Genomic DNA, 20,326 nt, shown 5'->3' with positions numbered 1-20,326 from the left:
TAACTCTTGGTTAACAAACAAAAAATACAAAGACATTTTATCATACACTAGGTTGACCAATACTTTACAAGCAACATCACTCCTCACATTCTCAAACAAATTACTATTAATTTTACACAATAAGTACACTATTTTGCCAGAGATCTCTATTATTTCCATATTTCCTTGCGACATACAGAGGCCATTTGCCCCATCAAGCTTATACTAACTCTCGAGCAATCCCATTTCCACACTATATTCCCTTTAACCCATTTTTCCCCACTTTCCCATCAATTCCTCCACTTTACTACCAACCTACACTCTGGGCAATTTACAGGAACCAATAAACCCACCAACCAGCATGGGAGAAATCCCACAGAGAACATGAAAACTCCACACACAGAGCAGTGGAGATCAGGATTGAACCTGGGTCACTGGAGCTTCGAGGTAGCAACTCAAAAACTGTGCTATTGTGCTGATCTTTTCATATTTTCAAACACCATTGTGATAAACTAAGTACTGTTACTTCAGACAGTAATTATCCAAATAGTACTTTGTTCTGCACACTGTCTAGAGCTCTTAACCTGCATCCAGCCAATATGCTTTCCATTATAAAAAACAGTATAAATAATTCAAATTTATTTTAATTAATTCTATTTAGATTTATAGCTTGCAACATCCCGAATTTAAGGTAAAAAAACTGATGTACTTACTTTGTGGTCTGCTTGACAGGAGGAGACATGGTGAGTTTGTCATGGGTGCCAACATTATTTAAAACCCCTCTATTAAACTGTGGAATATTTGCATAATCATCTCCATACAAGTTTTCAGGATTGTGCATTCCATGTCTGGTGGACTTTGACAGTGCATCAACAGATTGACAACGTTCCATGCTGCTGTTGGGCTTTTCTGGATTCTGATTTTGGAAGTTGCCAGATCTATCAGTGGAGTGCGCCCTTCGAAGCCATCGAGAGCGAGGTCGTTCTTCGTCTCCATGTTGTACAGTTCTTCCTCTACCACCTCTGTTAATTTCAGTATTTTGCGCTCTTCCCTCATTATATACTGAGTTGAATCCTAGGGATGAAGTATCATTGATAATGCTACTGTGTGAAGTAATGACTGCCATTTTGTTCGGAAGAAATTGTCCTATGACTTGTTTTGTCTTCTGATGTAGGCGTCCTGTTGCACTGGCACCAGAAGATCCTGTTCCTGTGGTAAATGCAGTTGAAATTGTGGCATGCCCACTATCCATCGAGTCCTCTGCAGATCTTGGATCTTTACTTTTGGATGAAGGGCATTTCATCATGAATGAATGGTCCAATATACTAGAAAGACTAATGCGGTCTGCTGGATTTTTTCGAAGCAACTGATAGATCAAATCTTGAGCCTCATTTGAAATAAATGTTGGCATTTCATAATCTGCCAGCATCACTTTGTTCAGTGTATTTTTAACAGTGTCAGTGTCAAATGGTGGCTTTCCCACGAGGAAAGTATAAAACATGCAGCCAAGAGACCACACATCAGATTCAAGACCATGAGCACTGTGAGTTGCGATCTCTGGGGCAATATAATTGGGGGTTCCACACATGGTGAAATGCTTTTCATTAGGCATTTTCAGCTGTGCAGCTAATCCAAAATCAGCAATCTTTATGTTCATGTCGCTTGTAAGTAGAAGATTAGAAAGAGTGAGGTCCCGATGCAATATACCATGTGAGTGAAGGTACAGCATTCCAGTAACAATATGATGCATGAAGTGTCGTGCTGTATTTTTTTTTAAACAAAGGAAAAGCAGAATGTCAATTTCAAACAGTTTATACTGAAACTATTCCCCTTCCTTGCCATTCCTCCTCCATTATTATCTCAAAATAATTGTCACTGTTATTTTTGAATAAATGTAATAAGGAAAATTAATACATCTACATATTTCTTTTTCCATGCCATTTGCATTGATTGATTTATATTGTTCCAAATAGACTAACAGCTCCCTTAATTCCCATGTTAATCAAAAGTAAATCCCATTTTCCACATCCCAAATATGCAACTCAAATCTGCTTCCAATTAGCAAACTTACTATACTTGATCTACTAATGATAAACCTATGTCTGAGTGGACATACTTTAAACAAAAGCTTAAAAGGAGAAGACTAAAATATTTTCCCCACACAAGGAAAAAAACAAATTCACGTTAGATAGGGAGTATAAATAGACACAAGTGCAGCAGCTGCAGAGGATCAATAGTTGGGAAGTTGGACAGAGTGACCAACATTTAAAGCAGGAAAATGCAAACGCATGATGCTGAAGAAACAACAAGAATACCAAATAATAGAAACAGTCTACAAGGAAAATTTAGTCTAGAGAATATCTGCATATCTGTACACCGATGGTGAGAAAGGCATACAAAATCTTTGAATGAAACAAATGAATGGAACAACAAAGAGGTAATTCAACCTACTCAAATGGCACTGGCTTTTTTGGTGAGCAACCCAATTAATCCTACTCATCACCCATCTCACTATGATTGCAATTTTTTGCTCCTATTTATCCATTCCCTTCTGGGCGCCACAATCGAATCTGTATCAACCATCCTAATCAGCCAGTGCATTCCATATTATATACACATGCATTAAAATCCTAATGTCATCTCTGATTCATTTCCTCATCCTTATGTGAGCTCTCATTACCACCAGGTTTAGGCAGATAAAAATGTTGGTGTTAAATGTCTCCCTCAAATTTCCTCCAAGCTTTCTCTGCTTCAAGTAGTATTTTGACCATTCATCCCTTGAGATTTCAGTTCATTCAATACAAGCAAAGCAATATGAGAAAAAGACAGTGTAAAGTCCCAGTGAGATACTGCTGAGCACCATCTGTACACCTGTTGTCCATATTTTCATATGGTAGATAAGGAGGTCATTCAGCCTATCAAGTTCATGTGGGCTCTCAGAGCAATCTCATTCCCCACATCTTTCTCTCACATGCCCATCAAGTCCACTCTGAGTGTCCTACCACACATCAGCACTATGGGTACCCTATAGTAAGCCAATCAACCCAACAACCATAACATCTTTAGGATACAAGAGGAAACCAGAGTATCAGGGGGAAAACTTTGATAGTTTATGATGGAGTAAGAGGTAAAGGGTTCCTTAGATCAGTATTTTTATGGAAGGCGGCAAGTTGAGGATCAGTTTGACGTCTAGCCAAAAAAAACATACTGTTGTCCTCAATATCATATTTATTCATGGTAAGGTCCCTAATAAATATTTTCAATTGGTAGTACCTTCATCTTCTGAGAAACTAGCTTTCCTGTTCTTTAAATATCTGCTCATCTCTCCATTGTGACACATCTCCAGAACCAAATAGACATAATTGTCGTCTTCAAAATAGTTGTAAAGCTGAAAGAAAACAAGAACCATCCATAAGTATTCTAGTAGATTAGATGTGAAAGAACAGTGCTCATAAAACCATAATTACCTCCAAGATAGATGGATGCTTCAACTGACAATGAATCTCCACTTCATTACGGACTCTCTGTACCATTCCCACTTTGTGCATGGCCTTTTTGTCAATCTGGAAATAGCAACCATGTCCATCAAGATATCCAGAAACACTAAATTCGTTATAACCATATTATTTCAATAATGAATAATTAGATGAATTAAGTTCTTTTCTATTTCAAAACTATTTCACTTTTTGGGAAAAAATTTACACTTAAGTGCAAAATTATTTGGTTGGGAACATGAAGATTCATTCCCATCATAAATAGATTCAAGTTACCAGCAGTGAATTTATTTTCATTATAGTAGGAAGTGGTAATAAGTTCCACAGCTGACATTAAGCAACTTAATTTTCCAATACCAATGATGCCAAAAAGAGGAGACCAGTTTCTCAAAGTTTTCTCGTGAAACAATAGTATCCCAATTGGCAATGATATTAAGTACTTGATCATTATTCTATTTTGATTTTAATTTCCTCTGGCAAGAGGATGTTACAGCCTTGGGCAGGATACTGTCCATAAAAGAAACTGTTTGGTGAATAGTCAAAGAACCTGTCCAGTGATTGAAATTCATTCTGCTGTATGGATTCTAAACAAGTCGCACCATGCATGCCCTGCTTAGCTAAATTTCTTACTGATTATTTGAGAAGAGCATTCTGCAAGTGCCCAGGTGCACTCAGGAATTAAAAAAATAAATTTTTAAAAATATGGCAGTGACCAAGTTGTCCAGGAACTTTAATTAATTACAATTTGTTTAAAAAAGTGTCGAAGAATTCCAAAAGACTCTTATGGGACATATACCAACATTTTCTTTTATTACTTCTCTGGACGTGAAGATGAACAACGATGATTAGGGCGTTCCAAGTCAAACATTCAAGACAAACTTTAATGTCAGAAGACCCGACTGGGATTATTTTTAAAACATATAGAGCAAACAGTATTATTACTGTCCTGTTGACAAGATAAAGATATTTAAAAACAAATTCCAATAATCTAGGCTAAACTAAATATTGCATTCAAGTTTGCCACGGACAGAAAAAGATTAAATAATGCAGTTTAAAAAAAAGATACCGTTTATGGTAAATTTACCATTTTTATCGCCACCTCGAGACCAGTGCTCACAGATTTTGCTCTATAAACACAGGCGAACGAGCCCTTCCCGAGGAGTGTTAAAACCTTGAAGTCCTGAAAAATAAAGATGTGAAAAAATAACATAGTTCAGTCACCGATTCAGTAATACTCCTAATCAACTGTAGCTCAATAATGCAGTGTTAACTATTAAGCCATGTGCAAATGACTCGCTTGTTCGGTATTCCTAATATTAATGCTCTGTCTGGCTTACCGCGATGGCATTTGCACCATCTGCTACTGACTTCCTCAGAACGCCAGACATCGTACTCTTGCATTTTAAGATACAGTTCAACACTCGATCAAGCATTTTTGAACTACCAACAGGAACTTAACCAGTTTTCCTTTGACTGCGTACGGTCTAGCCAAATTTCGAGAGGATTCAAAGGTAAAAGACTGAGTAAAACATAAGCCCGGTTTTATTCCCGCGTTAGCACTAAACGGCTTCTCATCGCCAAGCAACAGACCTTTAAGTATTATTTGCGTGTTTTTCGAAGCCTCACCAAGCGAAACATCAACAGTCATTCGAAAGTATTTATAAAAGGCGCTTTAACGAAAAGGTCAAAATACATTACATACATTTGTCATATGGCACTTAGTCGAATTAAAATATGAATAGCCTTCAATTTCTTCGATAAATTTATGAACAAGTTTTGCCAGCAACTAAGTTCTAGTAAGGCCATCGGGTATTGAACTCTACCTTATAAATATAACCCTCTACACTTCAGAGCACACTAGAGAAAGTGGAAGTATTAAAATAGCCCTATCTCAATATTCAATTGTTTGAAAAAAATCATTTTTTTCCTGAGTGTCTCTAATATTACTTTCTACGCTTACATATTTTATTAAAACTGCCTCTTGCCATTCTTCTGCACTTAAATCGCCCCTCTTACTTTATCACTCTCTCTAATGTTGCATAATCCTTGAAAAGTAGATGTCCAAGTAAAAAGCAAACAAATTAACAAATAGCACAAAAGAAAACTACAGCAAAAAGATCAATTTAGATATCAGGGAAATCAAGGGACTGAGGTAAAATATCAGAGGTGATCTTATTCAATGGTAGAACAGGCATAAGGGGCTGAATGGTCTACCCCTGCTTCTATTGTTTATGTTGAGAAGGGAGCAGTGATCATTTTATAGCAGCCAAAATGGAAAAAGCAATCAAAGACATGAAAATTAACAAATTTGTAGCCAAGATGACATCCACATTGAATAGACTATCCAACACCTGCATGGTCATGGATTGCATTTTCAAGATACAAGGCCAAATACACATTGTTGTCTTTGTCCCTGCTACATTCAATGACCAATCAACACATCTGATACCATCAATCATCGAATGCTGCTTTGGAAGACAATAAAAGGAAGGGTCACCAGCCAGTCCCTATGATCTAAGCATGGGTCAAAAAGCACCACTTTCTGATGATTTTAGAAGAAAATGCAGTTACTGGCACCCTTAATGGACCAGTTTACCACAAGAAAACCACCCCAAACCAGCAGTTTCATCTTCACTAACAACTTCTCGATTAACCAGACTGATCTCCAACAGCTACCCTTGCCAAGCCGACTCACTTCAACTTAAATCAAATCAGCCTTTTAAGTCACAAGTGACCTCTTGACTCATTATGTTGAACAAAGGTTACCTCAGAGTTACCCTTTCCTATATATATTCTTCCAGAATCCATTTAGGAAAAGATAAGCCAGCACCCAAAACATGTGCAATTTTGTAAATGCAAAATAGTTGATGGACCTAGTGACAATCAGGATCTTCACTTTCACTCAAAGCTATTTGGCCTCACTTGTCTGATATGGTAATGTTCTGACCAAGCCAAAATAGATTCATCACTAAATTCACTGACCAACTAACCAACTTTAACAGTTCATATATTCTTGCTGGAATGGTGTCAGCACCAGACATCCAAAGAGCCATAACCAGCCAAACAAAGCAGTAGAAAGATCACCAGATACCCTCTGCGTGGTTATATTAAAGCAACTCAGTCAATACCACACCTACAACCACTTGTGAGGAGATATGGCAGGAGTGACTTGGAGACCTTGTTGCTGGGGTCAATATAGGAATCATAGCAATTATGTCTGGCAGGGCTGAACTACCAGAAAAGTCATGAGCTATATTGGAGACCTATTGCTGCAGCAAGAGGTAGATCATGTAACACTTTCTGGTTTTCCCACTCTTCAAAGACAACACGGTGCAAGATCTTGCCAAAGCCATCTTTCAAGTGTTAAAATGTGATCATCACTGGAAGTATGACTTTGGCAGATGGACATGAAAAATGATGAAGTAGACAGAAGAATCTGGGGTACAAGTGCACAAATCATTAAAGCAACAACAGATTAATTATACCATTAAAAATATATCTAAAGAAATAAAGAGGAGAGAAGTTTAGTTAAACTTGTGCTTTTTATTTATAGAAATGAGCCTTATTATACCAAGAGAACTGAAGGCAACCAACACAGATTTTTAAGACAACCATATTTAACAAACCTTCTTGATTTTATGAAGTAATAACAAAGCAGAATCTAGTTAAGTGGACTTTTAGAAGAACCTTTAGAAGATATCACATTAAAGAAATTGATGACTTGGGTTAGAGTGAGGGATTGACCTTAGGGGAACAAAATGGATTGAAAGATGGCCACAACTCCGAAAATCGAGTGAAGGAATTATGGAGCTATATATATATATATAATAAATTGAACAAACTTTCTATTTTCAAACAGCTGTCTGCAATGCAAATCTTGAAATATAAACACTTGTGGTCTTTTCTACTAGTACTTGTTTAACATGATTGGATTGTAGAAAAGCCAATAACTTATGGGGAAAACTGCATTTATAACTCGTGTTGCTTTCCACCACCCAATATGCCCCTCAGAGTTTCTGGTATCTGTTGCCTCCCTAGCAAGGTCTCAAATCTGTACTTGTTAGCTGTCTAATAAATGACCTAGAAGGTAGAATGGATATCTCCAAAATGACATACCCTGTGATGGATGTCTGAATAAAACAGTCAACCAGCTGGTTACCCAAAGTTTATGCTTTTCCTGAATATCAACTAATACCAGACTCATTATGGATAAGTCAGAGGTGGTTCAATTTTCAAGAGATGGAATTCTTCCTGCAATCCAGATCATAACTGCACAAGCTTTTGCGGTAACTGGTAGGGTAGTCCTATGAGAAAGTTGTCAGTACTCTAATCTGCCAGCATATAACTTTTTAAATCAGCCTTTGGTGTTGCATATTTGCTTTGGCATTGCATATTTGCTTTGGCACTGTACTAATAAGTACGAATTACTTTAACTATTTCAAAATATAGTAATTAACGTGGCCTGAAAAGCTTCAGGATTGTCTGAAGACTCAAGCTGTGGGCCTGGCCCATCCACATATTTAGTCAGCCTCACTTAGTGGCTCTTGCCTCTAACAAGGCATGTAGATCAGCCTTACAAAAATCACCATTATAATCTGAAAGTTAATAAGGGTGTCAAATAAATGCTGACAATATTGGCTAGCAGTGGCCAGGGCCCTCCTTGTCAGATCCTTACTGCTTAGTTTGAGTCCCACTCTCAATGTACAATGCCAGTGAGATGGCTGTGGGGCAGATGAGATGACTGGCCACCACTTTGCGTACTGTGCATTTGCCAAGAAGGTCTGAAAAAGGATGCTGGGGTCCTTGTCAAAGTTTGTCTCAATCAGCTGTGTAACAGAGCACTCTCTGATATCTATAGCTGTTCCCAGGGATGAACACCAAGAAAAACATCAACTGCTGTTTTAAGATTATCAACTCGGTAGACACACTTTGGTCTACCGAGTTGATGATCTCAAAGCAGCAGTGCAACAAGAGGTCTGTAAGTGAATGCTGCCGACTGGCACATTCCACCTTCCAAGAGTACATGGTCAAGGACACACTGAAGCTTGGTGCAGCCAACACAAAGACTCTGTGGGGGAAGGATCACAGTCTAAGCTTCAGCCGCCACTGGACATTGAGCGGCTGGGTTCTGTGTAATAAGCTCTTAAACACTTCCTCGGTGAATTATTTAAAGAGGAAACATGAGCGGTGCCAGTGCATAGTGAATAGAATAGAATGGATTGATGGCAGAATGAATGCATTGATTCAATGACACTAAGAATGCAAAGAAAGACTACATACTGATTGCTTTGCATTTCCTGTATCTACTTTTAAAAATACAGTTTATTTTTGAAAAAAAAGGTTTACAGCCTTTATTCAACCTCTCCAGATTAATTGGATTTCATTAAAAGGTAGAACGGGCACATTTAGCGAAATTGTGTGTTTGGTTGGCTTGGCTTTTGGGCGTAGCAGCCACATCACTACGAAACAAAACATACATCTGCGGCCGATCAGAGACAGGGTCACGGCAGATGGAAAACCAGAAAATGTTCGTAAAACAAAAAAAAACAAACCGGCAACACCAGAGGGTCTAACGTGACACCCGGTGAGGGGGATGGGCCCCCGCCGGAGATTGGACGAGTGCCGTCCGCAGGAAACAGTGTCAGGACTTTCGCTGAGGAACCAAAATACAGGTGATCGCGGGGCGTACCTTTATTTTCTCGCCGATGCAGACGGTCGCCATAGCGTTGGCCGCCCTGTCTCCGTCGCCGCCCCCGGAGGGCGCGGGCTCAGTGCTCCGCCGCCGCGCTCCCGGAGGGCGCGGACTCACTGCTCCGCCGCCGCTTCCGCCGCCCCCGGAGGGCGCGGACTCACTGCTCCGCTCGCTGCCGCGCTCCCGCCGCCCTCCGGACGCCGCGCCGCAATCTCTCCATTTTTGAAAAATCCGCCGTTTACTCGTTCGACAACGAGGCTCCGTTGGCGTCACCGCCCGGCGAAGGCAGAGAAGAAAAAGAACGATTTTTTTAAAAAAAATGGTTCTGAAATGACAATAAATCCCCATTAGGATATATGAAATTACATTTGTTTAAACTTGTAAAAGTATTTCTTAGGCAATGATGTCACGTGACTTCAACGCCGAGTACAGCGCATGCGCACATCTTCCTTTTTTTTGAAGCCGCTGTCAGAAGTTTGAATGTCGACAAGTTGTTTCTGTGTCACTGCCGTTGGTCTGGCGATTAATGCTGCAGGAGGAAAGTAAGATCATTGTAGTTTCTCGACGTTTAGAGAGTAGAAACGTTTGCAGCGGAGGTAAAAGGTTTGTTTCTGCTTTCTGCTGGTTGAAAACTACCTTAGAAATGGAGGGCTATGTGAGAGGGAAGAGTTAGATAGATCTTAGAGCAGGATAAAGTGTCGGCACAACATCGTGGGCCGAAAGACCTGTGCTGTAGTGTTAGAATATATATATGTATGTATGTGTGTATATATATATATATAGAACATTACAGCATAGTACGGGCCCTTCAGGCCACAATGTTGTGCCGATATTTTATCCTGCTCTAAGATCTATCTAACCTTTCCCTCCCACATAGCCCTCCATTCTTCTATCATTCATGTGCCTATCTGAGAGTCTCTTAAATGTCCCTAATGTATCTGCCCCCACAACCTCTGCCAGCAGTGTGTTCCACGCACCCACCACTCTCTGTGTAAATAAAAAACTTACCTCTGACATCCCCCCCCCCCCATACCTTCCCCCAATCACCTTAAAATTATGACTCCTCATGTTAGCCATTTTCGCCCTGGGAAAAAGTCTCTGACTGTCCACTCGATCTATGCCTCGTATCAGCTTGTACACCTCGATCAAGTCACCTCTCATCCTCCTTCTCTCCAAAGAAAAAAGCCCTAGCTCACTCAGCCTCATAAGACATGCTCTCCAATACAGGCAGCATCCTGGTAAATCTCCTCTGCACCCTCTCGAAAGCTTCCTGGTCCTGAGGTGACCAGAACTGAACACAATACAAGTGTGGTCTAACCAGAGTTCTATAGAGCTGCAACATTAACTCGCGGCTGTTGAACTCTATACCCTGACTAATGAAGGCCAACACACCATACACCTTCTTAACAACCCTATTGACCTGCGCGGCAACCTTGAGGGATCTGTGGACGTAGACCCCAAGATCTCTCTGTTCCTCCGCAGGACTCTTAGCAGTACTAATCTTGTATTCTGCCTTCAAATTCGATCTTCTAAAGTGTATCACTTCACACTTTTCCAGGTTGAACTCCATCTGCCACTTCTCAGCCCAGCTCTGCATCCTATCAATGTCCTGTTGTAATCTATAGCAAGCTTCTACACTATCCACAACACTACTAACCTTCGTGTCATCAGCAAACTTACTAACCCACCCTTCCACATCCTCATCCAAGTCATTTATAAAAATTACACAGAGCAGGGGTCCCAGAACAGATCCCTGCAGAACACCACTGGTCACCGACCTCCAAGCAGAATACGCTCCATCTACCACCACCCTCTGTCTTCTATGGGTGAGCCAATTCTGAATCCACACAGCCAAGTCTCCCTGGATCACATGCCTCTTGACTTTCTGAATGAGCCTTCCCTGAGGAACCTTATCAAATGCCTTACTAAAATCCATGTACACCACATCCACTGCTCTATCTTCATCAATGTGTTTTGTCACATCCTCAAACAGTCACAGTCATACAGCACGGAAACAGGCCCTTCAGCCCAACTTGTCTATGCTGACCAAGATGTCTTTCCAAGCTAGTCCCACTTGCTCACATTTGGCCCATATCCCTCTAAATCTTTCCTATCTATGTTCCTGTCTAAATGACTTTTAAAAAGTGTAATTGTACCCACCTCTACAGCTTCCTCTGGCAGCTTGTTCCATATACCCATCACCCTCTGTGTGAAAAACAGACCCCCTTCAAATCTTTCCCTTCTCACCTTAAAGCTATGTCCTCTAGTTTTAGATTCCCCAACCCTGGGGAAAATTTCTGTGTATCTTCATGCCTCATGATTTTATAAACCTCTATATGGTCACCCCTCAGGCTCCTACTCTCCCCTCACCACCCAGGACATGCCCTCTTCTCGTTACTACCATCGGGGAGAAGGTACAGGAGCCTGAAGACCCACACTCAACGATTCAGGAACAGCTTCTTCCCCTCCGCCATCAGATTTCTGAACGGTCCATGAAGCCATGAACACTACCTCGTTATTCCTTTTTTTTTGCACTATTTATTTATTTTGTAATTTATAGTAATTTTATGTCTCTGCACTGTACTGCTGCCTCAAAACAACACATTTTATGTCATACAAGTCAGTGACAATAAACCTGATTCTGATTCCAATTCTGATTCTGAAATTGGGGTGACCGCGGGGATAAGCTGTGAACAAGGCCATTTGGTCAATGAGTGAATGGGAGCAGTTAGAGAGGAAACAATATACACCCAGCCTAACCAACCAGGTATGTCTTTCTGCCCTGCATTTTGCAAATCTTACATTCTTTTGTCTATGTTCTCACTCTCTAACTGCTCCCATTCACTGACCGACCAGATAACCCTGTTTACAACTTATCTCCATAGTCACCTAGCTTTACCCTTTTGGATGAAGGGCCTTCAACCCAAAACATTGACTCTGTTTCTGATCCCACAGATGCAGCCTGACCTGTTGGGAACAGCTACTTCCCTTCAATCATTCGGTTCTTGAACCAACCGGCACAACCCTAATCACTATCTCAGTATGACAACACCATGACCACTTTGCACTGCAATGGACTTTGTTTTTTGTTGTGCTAATTGTGTTCTTCCTTGTATAATTTTGTTTAATTTATGTTTTTTTCATGTGAATGTTGTGTATCTGATACTATGCGCCTGTGATGCTGATGCAAGTAAGTTTTTCATTGCACCTGTGCACACATGTACTCTGTGTTCTTAGTGGGAAAGTAAGTTCATTGGAAGCAATAGGGCAATGGAGTGCTGGCAGAGGTGCAGCGATTGTTTACCTGAACCACTCTCCCCCCCCACCCGCCCCAAACAATTTTATTTGAGGGAAAAGTCATTTATGCTGTGGAAAGCATTTGTTTATGTGTGAGACACAAGAGATTGCAGATGCTGGAATCTGGAGCAACACACAAAATGCTGGAGGAATCAGCAGTTCAGGCAGCATCTATGGAGGGAAATGGATAGCTGATGTTTCGGGTTGAGACCCTTCATCTGGACTGAAAGGTAGAGGTGAGATGTGCTTATGTGTGACGTTTTTATAATGTACGATTTACAAGCCACATAGCTTTTCCCCGCTCATAGGAATGCGTTAGATTTTTCAAATGCTTTAAAGGTAACATAGTACAAGGACAAATAAATCTGACTTTCATCTGTCACAAAACCTCATGGATTTCTTAGATGGGGAAATTCAGTTTGGGGAAATGATACACGAAGAATGTAGGAAGTTAAAGCTGATGTCATTGAGGACTGAGGGGAAATCTTCCTTGTTTCCCTAGCATTAAGAAAGTGTCTGTGTTTTTTGGAGGCTAGTCATTGCAGCCCAGAATTTAGCTAATGGGTACAATATGGTCAGTGTTCATCTCGCAACTCTCCCAAACTTAATCACCAGTGGAAATCAGTGGTGTGATGGAGAACTTCACGGTTGCTTGGATAAGGTGCAATTGCAACAATTGGGAAGAATCTTGACATCTTCCAGGATTGTTATTTCATTGCTAGTTGATATCCCATTCTCCACTAAAGGACTATGTGACAACTTAATGTACTATTTATGGTCTGTCCTTTATCTTCTTACCAGTGTTAAGTAGACATTACCTCCAAAACGATAACTCCCACGACTTAGCAGGACAACGTCACTTCCAGTATCTCCGCTAAGTCACCCACACTCCTGACTTGGACACAAATCATCATTCTTTTATTATCAGTAGGTCAGATTATTGGCCACCATTCTCTATATGAAGACATTATGGAAACATCTTTACATGCACTGCAGTAATTCATCCAAGCAGACTTGGGGATAAGTGTATGTTCTAAAAATGTTTTTACTTAAAGAATGAATATGAGAAACTTTAGACATGCAGAAATGACATGAATACATTCCCTGCAGGAGGTATGATTTGGAAGCTTCAAACCTTGCAATTGCAACAGTTATCTCTGCAGGTTTTTTGGTAGTTTTGATTTGACTCACCAGTGGAAAAATGGCTGTTAAGTATTTATTTATTTATTAGACTACAGTCTAATTGTTTTTGAAATAATTTTGAAATATTTTGCCTAGAATGAACCATTATTCTCGTTTGGTGTTGAACATTTTTTTTCCTCATTTCTTGAAGTGTTTGTTGGGAATAGATGGTGATTTCCATTTTAATGAGATTTTGACATTAAGAATACTTGTCATTTTACATTCCTGTACTGTTTAAGGCATTACTTACGAGCCTTCAGCTAAGTTTCTCTGTATAATAAAAAAATATAATTTTGATGCTTCCTGTTGAATTATTTTTCTTGAGTTTGACTGACTGTGATTTGCCTATTTGTAAACAAACAAGTAGAAAGTAACATTATGCATTCATATCAAATGGCCATTCAGAACAGTCAGGTATATACAGTCTTTATATATGGTGTAACAAAATGCTGGATTGGCTAGTGACTAGTGATACCATGTGACTATTAGGACGGTCAAAAACCGGAAGTGTATGTCCAGCACACACAACTGGATTCATCATTTGGGCTTCATATTGTCAGAACTAAAAGGTCTGAAGCAGTATTTTTCAGTTGAGTGCTGCCTGGAATATCCTGATCATAAGGTGGACTAGTTGCACCTATCTTTTTGATTAATATATTAAAAAAAACTCCAGCACAGAAGCTTCAGGAGCTGAAACAATGACAAACACATTGTCTGAGAAACTTATTTACTTGCTCTAACTCCTCAAATAAACAAATAACTATTTTCCTGAATTCAAGTAACGTTAGAGAATGTAATATTCCAAATCAACGATCAGGTCACTATTTTCATAAAGTTGGTTACTTCAGCCAGTTTGAACTGTTGATATCTGACACAGTGGTATATATTCAGTTAATGGTGAACCACACTCATTGTCAATGTACGTTCGTTGAATGCACTTGGCTAATTTGCATCTAGCAACTTGAAGGCATCCAGATGCTTAGAGGCAAGATCCGTCTATGTGAGGTGTTGGATCTAACCCAGCCCACAAAACAGCAGAAAGCTGACACCTGACCAACCTGCACCCATTTATTTAGCAGGTAGTGAATCCTGTCAAGTCTTTCAATGTCACAGATATGCGGAAATATCCAAAAGTTCTAAAAAATAAATTGGATAGTTGTATAGAATTGTAGAACATTTATGACACAGAATGAAGTCATTTGGCACATAGTATGATTGTTTGAAACAGCACTATCCAACCTCTACTCCCACTTGCCATTGCCCAATGTGTTATAGCACTGTTTAACTGTGATGAGAATTTCTGCCTCTGCCATCATTTTCAGGGTGAGTTCCAGACTCATTTCACTCAGTGGGTGATTTTTTCCCCCTTATTTTCCTCCCAATCCTTCTACCAATTGCTTTAAAACTATGTCCTCTAGTTTTTGACCCATCTGATGAGTGAAATACACTTACTTAAGCCCCTCAAATTTAGACATCATAATTAAGTATCTTTGGAAAAGGTTGAAAGAAGAACAATACTAGCTTATCCATCTTTCCTCATGGCTTCAATTTTCCAGTTCTTGCAACCTTCGTAAATCTCAGCACTTTCTTCAGTGCATTCACATCTTCCCTGTCATTTAAAAAGAAGTTACAGGCAACAATTGCATAAAACATAGAAACAGTTTAAGTTAACTGAATTCAACAAGTGTAAATTACTAATACCTTGCCCTTTGCTGCCATTTCTCAACATTCAAATTAATTGATACACTTTTCCTATACCAGGCACAGGTTTTGTAGGTGGATTCTCCAGTATGGTAACCCTCATTATTTGTCCTTTTATTTCACATCCAAACCCACTTTACCTGATTCTGTGACTGTGCCTCTCTTAATGTATTGTTTTCTCTCTCTCACAAACATCCTTATTTCCTTCATATTTCCTGTCCTCTGCTTCTCTGAATTCCATCTTGCACATTCCTTTCTGCATCTTTTTGGTTGCACCATTTTTATCTCCCAACTTTCTCTCTCAGTTAATATGTATTTCTGTCTTTCCTTGCTCTCCCCCTTGATCTATCTATTTATCAATTTTTCTGAACCTGATATTTTGTTTGTCTCCCTCTATCTTTTCTCTCTCTTACCCTAAATCTCTTATTTTTATTCAATGTATTTCTCCCTTTGTCTCTTTCATATCCCCAGTACCTTCCTTTGCTCAGTCTCGCTCCTTGTGCTTTTCTCTCTATCTACTATCTCAATGTATCTCCCATTTTTGTTTTAATCTTGCATTATCCCCTTCTCTCTTGCATTATCCCCTTTGCTCTTCTGTTTTCCCTCTCCCTCTCCATCTGTCCATTTCTCCCTTTGATTCTTTTGGTTTCTGTCTCCTTTCTGAGTCTATCTGTCTCACACTCTTCCTTTTGCACTTTCTCTTCATGTCTTGTATCATATTCACTCTCTGTTTCTTGCAGTCTTTGCCTTTCTATCAAACTTTTTCTTTCTCACTCCTTTTCGTGTGTTTGTGTGTGTGTGTTTATATACATGAAAGAGACTCTTCCCCACTATGACATCAATTTTGTCTTATAATTCCCTCCAACCCCCACCCCAGTGCTCATTGACCTCTTCCTTTTGTCCCTTCAGCCCAGGCCTGCCTTACATCTCAGAACATAGTTGCCCATGTTTCTGGCTATGTCCTTTCCTTTAGTTCCCAATTCTGGGTCCAGCTCCCATGAAAGCCACATTTAGGGTTGATGGGAGCTGCGACTGGGTCATGGGCCTTGCAATGATGAACACAAACCAAGTGTGAGCTCTGGGGAGTTGTATCTTCTTCAAACTTTGGTATTCCACCGTCAGAACATAGCCAACAAATTGCTACTGAAGATCAACTGATAAGTTTCTGACTTGCATGGCCGCAAGGACTTAGTCAGCATCCTGAACTTGGTGGTACTTGTGTGAGTAATGTACAACTGCTGTCATTTTGTGCATTATCAGAGTTCAAGTTCAAGTTATACTTTATTGTCATTCACCCATATGCTGTAAAACTCATGGAGGAACGAAATGTCGTTTCCCCCAGACTCACACAACAGAGAACATACATAGAACAGAGGACATACAATAAACGCAGACAGAAAAATCGTGCAAGCCCAAATAGTGCAAAAAATGGTATATACAGGATACAAGATTAGTGCAAGGTTAGTGCAAAACCGAGTTGGACAAAGAAAATACAGAACTCAGTATACTGCACTAAGTGTATAAACATGTTCGGCAGCAACCAAAGTTCTTATGTGCCATTGTGCAAATTAGGACTTTTGACACTGCATTTGTCTGAGACTGCCTCCAGGTCTTCAGGAGCCTGACAGCCTGGGGGACAAAACTGTTATACGGTCTGGTAGTTCTGGCCCGGATGCTCTGGTACCACTTGCCAGACAGCAGTGCAGCAAATAGGTCCTGGGAGGGATGAGAGGGGTCATCTATGATTCTGCAGGCCTTGTGGGTGCATCGTGTGTTGTAAATATCCAGGATGGAGGGAAGAGGTACTCCAATGATCTTTCCAGCTGTGCTCGCAATTCTCTGCAGTGTCTTGTGGTCTGAGGTGTTACAGTTACTGTACCTGGCAGAGATGCAGCTGGTCAGGACACTCTCAATGGTACCCCTGTAGAATATCGTAGGTGTAGCCATACAAGACACTATGGTTCTATATGGCACCTAGCTATAATGGTGAAAGAAGGTGATAGTGTAATAGCCTTTTTAATAAGAGTATTTGATGAGGAGTGAACAACAAAGTCAATAAAAACAGAAAATATTAGATTTAAACAGCATGTGAGGCTGCATTCTTAGTGAAAGAGTGCCTTCTCTTTCCGCTGATATTCCTTTGACTGCTGAATATCTCCACCATTTTCTGTTTTTATTTTGGATTTTCAACATCAGTAATGTTGTGCTTTTCTGGCATCAATCACAAATTCTTTTGCAGATCTGATGACTCATTGAGTTTATTCTTTGATTAGCGGAAACATACAGGTGAAGTAGGTCCAAGGTTGACCTACTTGGACTGTCAGGTGACTGAGCTTGGAGTAGCCTGTCCTTTTAATTCTCCATCTCACTCTCACTCAGACTGGCTTTGACCTTTTGCACAAACAAAATCCCAACTTTCCAACAAAGCTCAACATTGGACAGTTCTGATGAAAGCTCATTAACCTATGAGGTTAGTTCATTTTTCTTTTCTTTTCTACATCCTCTCTCTGTTACTGTTTCCACAGATGCTGGCCAACCTGCTGAGTACTTCCAGAATTTTCTATTTTTATCTCAGATTTCCAGCATTTGCAGTTCTTGTTTTTTGAAGAAAGTCTGATGGAACTTCTTAGAGATCTTATTAATGGTGTGCATGAGTCCAGTTTCCCGATGGCTGTCATTAATTGGCATAGTGCTGTTTTCTGTGGAATCTGGGCTGACAGACTGCTGGTTTATTAAAAGACTGTTGGTCAGGTACATGGATTGGAAGGGTTTGGAAGGTTATGGGCCAAATGCTGGCAAATGGGACTAGTTTGGATGGGGCATCTTGGTTGGCATGGGCCATTTGGACTGAAGGGCCTGGTTCCATGGTTGCCATAGCCGCTTCACACAGTTATGCATTTTCTTTGCACTCTCTTAGTCAACATGAAGCCAAGGGAGCAAATTATTTTTTTGCAGGATCCCTGGATGCTTAGTATCATAGGTCTTCAAAATGGTGGAGTCCTCTGATGAAGCCAAGTGATCTAGTACCTTCAGACCCTTCTTACAGCTAATCCACCCACTCTATCATGGCATTTGTTTACACATGCATTGCCCATAAATAATGAATAAAGGTGGCATTATTGATTTTCATTAATTCAGAAGCATATGCTTAACCTACAGCCAGCAGAGATGGTCTCTGGTGCAAATGAGTCAATTACTGGAGGAATACATCAATTATAATTTGCTTTTACGTTGTGTATTCCCAAGCTAATTTATAGGTGTATCATTAAACAAAATTTAACAGCTAGCCACGTAAGAAGATAAAGCAGAAGGTCAAAAGCCTGGTTAGAGGGAAAGTCTTTAGCAAATATCTTAAAGTGCAAGAGAACGATAGAGAGACTGTTCATCATAAAATGTCTTTTTAAACTCTTCTCCCCTGCTCCTTTCTTCCACGATGATAGTAATAAGTCTGAAGAGTTTAATGAGTTGAACGAATCACATCAGTTCCTGCCAAGAGGACCACATACGTTCACCTCTTTCAGTACCTATGCATTTTTTGCTGCTGAAATTCTCATTCATATCTTTGTGCTGTCCTGACTTCCTCAGACAAGGCCAGGATCAGCAATTTAACGATTTATTGGTGGTCGTCATTTGTGGTGCAATTAAGTATTTTCTGTATATATGCAAGAGAAGGCAATGTTGTTGTCCTTTGTAATTCAACAGATCACCTAACTTTTTGCTTAAAGTGTATTGTATTTCCATCAGCTGATGTCACGATGAGGGCGGTTGTGTAGATTCCAACTCTGAAGCTCTGATATAATAGCCCTGAGATCAGACAATACACAAAGCTTTCTTAAGTCTGAGATTAATTGTTGAGCCAGAGGCACTTTTTGGTATGAAAGGATGAGGTACAATGGCATTAGTAGAGATGATGAGATTAATATTCTTGATTAAAAATTATTCAAGAGTAATTGAATTAGGCAAAGTTGGAGAGTAATCAAAAATTTAATTGAAGGAATACGACATACAAATTGGAAGTAAGAGTAGGCCACTTGCCCTCTGAGGCTGCCCTTGCTATTTTCTAAGATTCTGGCTGATCTGATTGTAATCACAACTCTGCGTTCCTGCCCACCCTAGTAACCTTTTGACCCCTTGCTTATGAATAATATATCTATCTCTGTCTTCAAAGATTTTGTTTCCACTGCCTTAAAGAAGAGAGTTCCAAAGATGTGACCATCTGAAAGAAAAATGTTGCCTCGTCTCTATCTAAAATGAACGACCCTTTATTTTTAAACAGTGACTTATAGATTGTCTCTCAAAAGGAAATGTGCTCTCTACATCCACCTGGTCAAAACCCCTCAGGATATTGCATATTTCAATCAAGAGAATGCTTCTCATTCTTATAAGGTTAGGTGGAAAGAGATCTAGCCTGTTCAGCCTCTCCTCAGAATACAGCCTGCCCATTCTTGATATCTGTGAACTAAATCTTCTCTGAGCTGCTTCCAACATATTTATAATATATACAGAGTAGTCCAGATGTGGTCTCACCAATGCCATATATAAGTGAAGCATAACCTACATATTTTTGTATTCAATTTTCCTAACAATAAATAACATTCTGTTAGTTTTTCTAATCTCTCACTGTACCTGCATAACAGTCTTGTAGTGAATCATGCACTAGGACACCCAGATCTTTATGGATGGCTTATCTGAATTCTTATCTAAATCCATTTATTCCTTTTTTTGTGTCAAATAAACTTTGGGAATTGAGACACAAGAGACTACAGATGCCGGAATCTGGAGCAACAAACAATCTGCTGGTGGAACTCAGTGGGTCGAGCAGCATCTGTGGGAGGAAAGGAATTGGTGACGTTTCAGGTCGAAACCCTGCATCAGGACTGAGTGGAGAGGGAGCATAGCCAGTTTTAAGAGGAGAGGGGAAGTGGTGAGGAAGGGGCGAGTAGGTGATTGGTGGACTGGGGAGGGGTGAAGGATGACGGCA

At 40.0% G+C, this 20,326-nt stretch overlaps 1 protein-coding gene across 1 annotated transcript in view; it reads right to left on the bottom strand.

The window, feature by feature from the left end:
* The window catches only part of plk4 (polo-like kinase 4 (Drosophila)), a 33,273-nt gene extending 23,889 nt beyond the window's left edge, over nucleotides 1-9,384 (bottom strand). Inside the window, exons 1-5 of the mRNA XM_052035824.1 lie at nucleotides 9,163-9,384; nucleotides 4,558-4,653; nucleotides 3,447-3,542; nucleotides 3,253-3,367; nucleotides 693-1,740 (exon numbers count right to left, since the gene is read on the bottom strand). Of these exons, the coding sequence (XP_051891784.1) occupies nucleotides 693-1,740; nucleotides 3,253-3,367; nucleotides 3,447-3,542; nucleotides 4,558-4,653; nucleotides 9,163-9,195 (1,388 nt within the window). The 5' untranslated portion in view covers nucleotides 9,196-9,384. The remainder of the gene's footprint in view (nucleotides 1-692; nucleotides 1,741-3,252; nucleotides 3,368-3,446; nucleotides 3,543-4,557; nucleotides 4,654-9,162) is intronic.
* Nucleotides 9,385-20,326: the final 10,942 nt, after the last annotated feature.

This window comes from Pristis pectinata, chromosome 2 (assembly GCF_009764475.1).
Source record: "Pristis pectinata isolate sPriPec2 chromosome 2, sPriPec2.1.pri, whole genome shotgun sequence".
Classification (NCBI taxonomy): Eukaryota; Metazoa; Chordata; class Chondrichthyes; order Rhinopristiformes; family Pristidae; genus Pristis; species Pristis pectinata.
This window is presented reverse-complemented; position numbering and strand designations above follow the sequence as displayed.